Source organism: Manacus candei, unplaced genomic scaffold, assembly GCF_025592945.1.
Source record: "Manacus candei isolate 608988 ecotype Guabito, Panama unplaced genomic scaffold, ASM2559294v1 h1tg000023l, whole genome shotgun sequence".
Taxonomy (NCBI): Eukaryota; Metazoa; Chordata; class Aves; order Passeriformes; family Pipridae; genus Manacus; species Manacus candei.
In genome coordinates, this window is record NW_026138071.1 from 14,083,902 (window position 1) to 14,092,563 (window position 8,662).

At 50.6% G+C, this 8,662-nt stretch overlaps 1 protein-coding gene across 1 annotated transcript; it reads left to right on the forward strand.

Moving 5' to 3' along the window:
• The first annotated feature begins 5,537 nt into the window (after window positions 1–5,537).
• Window positions 5,538–7,109, forward strand: HOXD11 (homeobox D11). The gene is made up of 2 exons (XM_051786669.1): window positions 5,538–6,240; window positions 6,816–7,109. The coding sequence occupies exons 1-2, from the start codon at window positions 5,634–5,636 to the stop codon at window positions 7,049–7,051; spliced, it is 843 nt and encodes a 280-aa protein (XP_051642629.1). The 5' UTR covers window positions 5,538–5,633; the 3' UTR covers window positions 7,052–7,109.
• Window positions 7,110–8,662: the final 1,553 nt, after the last annotated feature.

Here is an 8,662-nt window from a genome sequence, read left to right on the forward strand (position 1 = left end):
TCCTCCCCCCCCCCTTTTCCCACTTTCCTTCCCCCCTACACCTCCCAGAGCCGCAGATCCGACCGCAGACCGGCGGAGAGGGCACGTGACACCCGCGCAAAGCCGCGCGTAACCTGAGCGCCGGCTTCGCGCCGGCCGCTCCCGCAGCTCCGCTCCGCTGGGGCGGCCCGTCCCGACGGCACGGCACGGGCGGGGGGCCGTGTGTGCCCGCCAGCGGGGCCGCAGCCCCCAGGCCGCGGGCAGGGCTGCTCCCCGGGCACGGCGGAGAAGGTCTTCCCTCGGGAAAAACCCCCCCTCTACCCCTCGCCGCGCTCCGGGGCACCGCGGGGGCCCGCGGACGCAGAGGGGCCGTGAGGTCGGGTGCCGGTGCCTTCTCGGGTGGTCCGGCCGGGCCCTGCCCTTTCAGCGCTCCTGACTTTGGCCTTGTCCGAGCACTGTCCCAAACAGGCGAAAGGCAGCGGGCGGTGCCGGGGCAGGGCCCCAGGCTGGGTCACGGCCGGAGGGAAGCTGGGGGCCCCGTCTCACCTCTAGGGTGCTGCAGACGCGGGAGACTGGAGAGCACGGAGGTTTTGGTGGGACTGATTATTTTGAGGTTCTGTCCCCACGGCCATTTCCGCTTAGGTTTTTATGAGGGAAAAGGGAGAACAGTTTCGGGGTTTTGCCCAGATATAAACTTCAGAGGATAACCCAATCAGAGGGCCTGGGAGCAGTATTCAAGCCGTTTGATTACTGTTTTGGGACGAGAATGAGATCCATTTTTCCCGCATCTTGATGACAAGCTTTCTCTGCCGAGAGCCGCCCGTCTCTGCAGCACCAGAGCAGTCAGACTGGCCGGAGCTGCAGGGCCAGAGGAAATTAGACATTGCCTTGATCTGTTATCTCAGAATGTGAATTCTAAAAAAAAAAAAATCTCACGGAATTTTGTTTCTTATTAAAAACCCTTTTGGCCGCAATTTCCATCTAAATCTGATCCTTAACGAAGGGGCAGAGGCCACCTTGTTTTCTGGTAAATAAAGTAGGCTCAGATATGGTTGTTCGTGGCGTATGCAACAAGGCTAAACAACTACAAGGGACGGCACAAAGCTGCTACACGAGGCTATAGCCTTCCTGAAGGCAATAAAATCATTATTTCATAAAGAGGCATATTTGAAATTTGCTCCTACTCACTCCTGTGCAGCAAGTTCTGCTCACAAGGGCACGGTAGACAGATGATTTTGGAGGTAAATCCCGGATTTATAGGCGGACAGAGGTGCAGCCATTTTCCCGAAAGCTTTTCAGAGAGCCCCAAAGATAACGCTAGGGTGATGTGTCGTGAGGAGAGGGAAAACCAGCCCAACGCGTGTCTCGCTGCTCTTACCGCATTGCCCAATGCAGAAAAAACCCTACCTCACTCATGGCGTGGTGGCTGCCAGAGGGAAAGCGAGGACGAAGCCTCACCGGGTGAGAGTTCCCCAGGGGTAAGGGATGCGTACCTAGCCATCTACAGCCATAGACACCATTCCTGGGTTCCTCCAAATCTTCGAGGCATTCAGCCTCTGTGCTGGGAACTGACGCATTGCGGACAATAAGGGTCTCTTCATCCAGTGGCATTCCCTAATTAAAAAAACTAGGAGCAACCTCAATGATGCAAGCCAGGAGAAAAGCAAAAACCAGATAAAGCCCCTTTTATTATTCTCTCCTGGAATACTAGTCAGACGGCTACAGTCCATGAGAAATGGACCCCTTACGCCATTCTTTCTTGTCTTAGTTCTCCCCACTGAAACCCGTCCCTTTATTACATGGGTGATGTGAAATCCGAAGAGGAACCCCTGGTGAAGACATGTGAAAGGCAATGTATTATTTATTAAATGCATCTGATCCACGATGATAGTTTATTGTGAAGCTCCTAGTCTAAATCGCCTACGGAAAGAGAAAAAACAGAGGAGGTAGGATCTAAATTGCGATTTGGTGCGAAAGTGTGTGTATTACGTATCTCTGTATGTGTCTGTGTATATGTGTAGATGCACTTATTTCAGCAGCGCCCGTTGTGTGTAACCGTGTGTGCGCACACAGACGTACACAGTTGCGGGCTCATGCTGTGCATAGACACATCGGTGGTAGAAAGTGGTGCATGATTTCACGCGTGCCATGCTCCAGGTTTCATCCCTTCCTCTGAAGCAGAGGGCGAGGACGGTCGTTCGGGCGTGGGGAAGCACAACACGGGTGGCAGAGCTGCAGATGCGGGGCGCGCCCTGCCTCTGCGGTTCTGCTTGCGCACACCCACCCGAGCTGCCCCCTGGGTACATGTGTGCACACGCGTGTGCGACATGCCGGGTGGGCGTGCAGGAGATGCACCCGAAGGAGGTGGATGTACTCAACGCCCTTCGATTGGATTGTTTCGGGTGTCCTATCAGGTGTATTTCGCCCCCTGCTCCGGCTTTGCGGGTGTATGCGGGGCGGGATGGAGCAGCGGGCACCCGCTTGCTGCTCCCACGCCCGCGTCCCCCCGCAGCATGCAGGCGACCGTCCACCCCTTTATTTACTCAAACATAAACATCTTTGCATTCCCACTGCAACCTAAACGTGATAAAGCCCTTCCGAGAAGGCTCGCCATTCCCTCTCGTTTGATAAGGCTGCAAGCGCAACTCGGCTTCTTGGGAATGGCTCTGGATGCCTTTGTGCTTCCTAAAAGAGCATAAATAATTAAAGTTTGGCAGGGAGGAAAAGCTTTCTTGCAGAACTGTAGTGGCAATAAATGAAATGACTCAGAATCTCTTCTCCAGTCGGTTTTTACGAGAGCTGCTAGACAGTGTCTGTTCACGTTCTCCAGATACTAGGGGCGCCATAACAAAGTTAAGGTCAAGTTAGTGTCTTATCTTGGGTGGCACAAAAATATCGCGTCTTCTCCAGCCGGACCGGGTATATTTTTAAACCCAACCGTTACGCAAGTCGCCTTAATTTTCACGGAGAGCATTTGGAAATGTCACTTGGACCTGAATACTTGGTGATTCCAGGCAACGATTGCAGATGTTTCAAGACGCCTAACGGTAAAGTATTCGTCTGACTGTGTACATGATATACATTTATGTTTCGATGCTGTTTAATCTGCGTAAGGGAAAAAGAAAAAAAAAAAGGGGAAAGAAAAAGAAGGGGGGGCTACTGTAATGTTCGGAGCTGGGCTGGGAACCGACCCCAGCGCAAAAATGCTCTTGAAGACGGGGACCCCCAGCTCTACCTTATTCCAACGGGGTCTCTGCTGTGATATTTGTCTCACATTTCCCAAATTAGATCCCTTTTTAAAGGACTGTTTCTTAAAAGGGCTGTTTTCGTACTAACAAATCGTCGCCATGTCTTTGAACTTGAATTAGTTGAAACCGGTTGGCTCCTGCGCCAAAATTGATGCTAGGCTTGTTGCATCGAAAGGAAGGTGAAGCGTTCTGACAAAGGCGAAACCAGTTGTCTGACGGTAAAGAAAATGAAGCTCCATAGATTCCCAGAGGCACCACTTCTGATGAGATAGGCGATCAGAAACCTGGGGGGGGGGGCACAATCTAAACGGAGACCTGCTTTGCTTTGCTGCAAGGTCCAGGGTGGTAAGTGACACAGGAGCCATTTTAACTGCGCAGACATCATTTTTAGGAGGTTGTTTGTCTGTTGCAGCAGAATCGAGGGGTCTTGAGAGCCGATTAAGGGAAGGAATGGTGGTCCTGCGCTTTTGGTTTCTAGCGATAACTTGCGAGAGTCTATCTGCTGGGAGCAATGTTTGGCGTTTCAGGTGTTTTGCGAGCGAGGCACCAAGGCAAAAAAAAATAGCATACTGTACAAAGAAAAAAGGGAAAGAAAGGCAGGGGCGAAGGAATGAGTTCCATAATATCTGCCTGGCTTGATATTTTTATTTTAGAAAGGGCAAGCCGGGCTGAGGTACGGAAGCCCCTTGGGCAGCCCTGGACTACTCTGGGGAGCCAGGGGATGCAGGAGAGGCCGTTCCGGTGGCCACGGCGGGGCGGGGGGCAGGGTGCGGGGCACAGCCCGGGCTGCAGGGCTCCCGCCCCCGGAGCCTCTCCGCATCATGGAGCCGGGGGCGCGCTGGAGGCGCTTGTCGCAGCGAAGCCGGGTCCTCAGGGGGCATCGCCACCTCGAGGAGCCGAGGAACACACGGGTCTTCTCCCCGCTTGCCCTCAGCTCTCTGGGGCCGGTTCCCCACCTGCTGGGCTCTCTGCTTGCTGTGGGACCTGGACGCTGATCTTTGTGGAGGTGATGTGGGGCCTGTTGACTTGCCGGAGCCTCCGCCCGGGCATTGCCGGGGTGACCGGAGGCGGCCCTGCTCGGCTTGGGGGAGTCGTCCTGATTTCGGGTTTATTTGGAGAGCTGCATGTGGTGGGGCTATCCTGGCTATGCTGTGCAGTGGCGGAGAAAAGGCATTCCCATAGAGAGCTGGCAAATGTTTCTGGAATGAGGAATTGCTCGAGCATAGGGCTATTAATGGCGTGTATTATTTATTCTCTTTTCAGTCTTTGCGACTCTGTTTGTGCTTGTCCATAAAAAATCATATTTCGAGGAGAAAATGAAAATTGGCAAAAATGAGCCCTCGAAGGCAGGGCGGGAGAGGGGCTGGCGGCTGCTGTGCGTGTCGCCTGCTACCAGCCCTGCTTTTCCCTTCCAATGAAAATGAACATTTTGGTGGGAGTTGGAGGCAGGGGAACAGAGGTCACTTTGTGTACTGCTCTGCTTCCTAAGGAAACCGAGCTTGGTGGACCTCTTTTCCTGCCCTAGCCCTTTGCCTTCCAGAAGAGCACGAAAGTGTCTCCCTTTCATAAACCCGGCTGCTGAGAGATGTTCTGTTTGCGTATTTCTCATTTCAGTTTGGCGCCCTGATACAAGCGCGCAGTGTTTGGGCTTATAAGCGAGGGAAAACGAGGTGGTCGAAACTCAGGCTTTGAATTTCGTGACCGGTTTTGATGCCAACTGTGGATTGCAGGAGCCGGGCGGGCAGATCCGGTTGTACTCTCGAGCGTGTGAATGGGACTTGGCTTTCCTGAGTGAAACATCACCCACCCGCTTATCATCTTCGTGAGCGGCGGCCGGAGAATATCGCTCCCTCTAAGGAGGAGCGATCACGTTTCCGAGCCGAGGGTGCCCGTAGGCGAACCCGCACCCCTCGCCCCCAGGGCCACCTTCCCCGACGGTGGCAGTGCTCCCCCCTGGCTGTCCGCGGAGGCCGGGTGGCGATGCGGGCGGGGGGCCGCTCGTCGTGGGGCTCTGCGCCGGGCTCCGGCGGTGGGCAGGCGCCTGCCCGGGCGGCGCGGCCCCAGGTGATCCGCCGCACCACCTACGTGTATCTCACATCGCCTGGTGAGAGGATGAGAGGAAAAAACGGCTATATTTGTACAAACGGCGCGCTCGCCTCCCCGTGCTGGGAGGGCTCTTTGGAGAGATCTTAGGAGCCTTTCCGAGGGGCTGATATAGATATAAGGACATTTCTACATCGCGTCACGTGACATAATTACCACTAGAATCAATCAAGATGAATTGCACGTCAGCACACGGTGGGGATTTTTTCTTAGTTGATCCTGTCCAAACCCTCTTGTGCAATAGATGGATCTTGTTCAATGCATTGAAGCCTCCTGGTTCCTTGCAATCGCAAAAAAGAAGACATGACTGAGTTTGACGATTGCAGTCACGGCACATCCAATATGTATCTGCCAGGGTGCGCTTATTACGTCTCACCCTCAGATTTCTCGACGAAACCCTCTTTTTTGTCTCAGTCGTCGTCCTGTCAAATGACTTTTCCTTATTCTTCTAATTTACCTCATGTTCAACCTGTGCGCGAAGTAGCATTCAGGGAATACGGATTAGAGCGCAGCAAATGGCAGTATAGGGGCAGTTATGCTCCTTATTACTCAGCTGAAGAGGTGATGCACAGAGACTTTCTGCAGCCTGCGAACAGGAGGACGGAAATGTTGTTCAAAACGGACCCTGTCTGCGGCCACCACGGACCGTCTCCCACCGCCTCCAACTTCTACAGCTCGGTGGGGAGAAACGGCATCCTGCCGCAAGGTTTCGACCAGTTTTACGAGACAGCCCCCGGACCCCCGTACCAGCAGCACTCCGAGGGCGAGGGGGACGCGGAGAAGGGCGACTTGAAAGCCCAGAACAACACTTGCAGTAAAACACCTTCCAGCCAGGAGAAGAAAGTGACACCAGCAAACAGCGCCGATTCCCCTTCTGGTGAGGCTGTTGCAGAGAAGAGCAACAGTTCAGGTAGGTATCAGTAGTAAATTGGGGGCAAGAGTACAAGGCCAACACTTTGTCAAGCCGCATTTTATGTGCAATTTTATAAGCATCCAAAGGATTTTATATATCCTATAAGATTTCCTTTACCGTTGTAAAGCGTGTTTACGATAGGAAACCAATTTAGGTGGGCTTAAGGTATTCTTGGAAGAGGATATTAATTGTTATTAAATTGTTGATTTGTCGGGGGGAGACGGAGAGATTTCACAGGTAGTGCTCAGAGTTGCCTTCGGTGTAGAGCTTAAGATCTTCGTTTGTTTGGGGCGGGGGGTGTGCGTGAGAGGACTTTGAGAAACTTGGAATTTTTCCAGCCCATTTAAATATCTCTCTGTATTGCTCGAAGAGCTCTCTTTTAAGGAGAAGTTGGAAAATATTGGCTTTTTTTTTGCTAAATCACCCGGAGATTATAAGCGTCAGGAATATTTTTTGAACTGCCAGAGGGCTGCTATCCAGGCAATGGGATATTATCAAAGACTCTGATCAATTCCTAGCTGAGCATGTTCGTAGCAGAAGCGTAAATAAGTTTCTTCTTTCTTGAATTTCAGCAATTCCCCAGCGATCAAGGAAAAAGAGGTGTCCCTATACCAAATATCAGATAAGAGAACTGGAACGGGAATTTTTCTTCAACGTGTACATAAACAAAGAGAAAAGACTGCAGTTGTCCAGAATGCTCAACCTCACTGACCGGCAAGTTAAAATCTGGTTCCAGAATCGAAGGATGAAAGAAAAGAAACTGAACAGAGATCGACTCCAGTATTTCACTGGGAATCCCTTGTTCTGAAAAAAAAAAAAAAAAAAAAAAAGTTAAAAAAGAAAAGAAAAAAAGAAAAAAGGAAAAATATATTAAAAAAGAGAGAGAGAGAGAGAAAGTAAGAGAAAAGGAAGAAAGAAGAAACACAATGAATAGTTTGGTCTCTCTGTCCTATCATCTGAATGCAAAAGTTAATTGGTTTACATGACACATCCACCCTGCGGAACTCAAAGTTTCATTTTCATGTGCAACTCCACACACTGAATGGCCACTGGAGATTTCAGGGCTTGGCGGAGCAGATTCCTGATAAGGGGAAACTAGAGTAAATCCAACTGTCCACTCTCAAGTGTTTTTCGCCAAAGGTGCTTTTTTTTCTCCTCTCCCACAGTACCAGCAATGGACCTGCAGTGTGTCTGGTAGTTTTTACTTACAATTCATTGAGTTCGAGGGGGGCTCTGTTGTTGCTTTTGAGCTAGGATAACAATTTCCTCCCTTTAAGTGAATGCGGTTTATTTAAGAGATGGTAAATGTGCGCTCGCTATATATATAAAATATATATATATATGTTTCTATTGTCATCTAAAAGCATGGGCCACTGTCTTTTTCATGTGAATAAATTGTTTCTAGTAAAGTTAAGGTTATAGCTTCCGTGCACTGCTGTATGGATTTCCATCTCCGAAAGATCCTAGCGTTTCCCGGGCTAGAGCCAAGTTCAGTTAAATAATAACGGGAGGAAGCCTAGTCGGGTTATTTTAAATGAATTTTAATTAAGTAATAGTTTAGATGCCTAACTCTCCCTTTGTAGGTATTCGTACCTTCCCCTCACTGTGAGACAGAGCCAACATGGCTGTCTGCAGACCATCACTTCTGATGGTACAACAGTTACTATAAACAGCGAAAAAGGCTTTTTTGTTTAACTGATCAGGCTCCAAATAAGCCCAGAATCCCCACCGTCGATGATTGTTTACTTGTTAGTGAAGGGTAAGGCAGAAAGACCGAGGGCTCAGAGCGAGTCAGACAAGAGGGAGCTATAAACAATTGGCAGTGGAGGTTAAAAAAAAAAAAAAAAAGGCAAAAAAAAAAAAGGCACCAAAAAAAAAACCCAACTAAAAAAAACCCCAGCACTTTGGAGGCAGAGGGTGGACCTCTTAAATATGATTGCCGGGCAGGGCGAGCGGAGCGCGGCGCTGGTGGGAGCTCAGCTTAGCCCGCTTCCCGGCCGCGGCGGGCCCCGCCGGGGGCCAGCACCCGGTGGAGATCCGCTCCGCTCCTCGCCGCTTTATCTTGGGTGACCTGGCTGGGCTGTTTACAAAACCTTGAACTGTCTAGACAACACCATAAACCCCGAGGTTCTAAACAGCTTAATTGGGTTATATTATACACCTTCTGGTGGGTGAAAAAGAGATTTCCGCAGTGTGCAATAAAGGCGACGAGTGAGAAAAGAATTTGCCTTTTTTGAATAGGACGAAGGGGCTCTCGCTACGCTCGCACGCAGGGAAGGCAAAAGTGCCAAGTCAGTCAGGAAAAGCCCGAGAATTCCAAAAATCGAGAAAGAGAAGAAGAGGGAGGCATGACTAAAAAAAATTTTTTTAAACACTTTAGCAAGAAAAACATAAGTGTATGCCTTTGAACTTCCAAAAT

Excerpts from the sequence above, each read along its gene's own strand:
- HOXD11 (XM_051786669.1), top strand. The coding sequence starts at position 5,634 with ATGACTGAGTTTGACGATTGCAGTCACGGCACATCCAATATGTATCTG. Across the intron at positions 6,241-6,815 it reads AGAGAAGAGCAACAGTTCAG|CAATTCCCCAGCGATCAAGG; the intron begins GTAGGTATCAGT and ends CTTGAATTTCAG.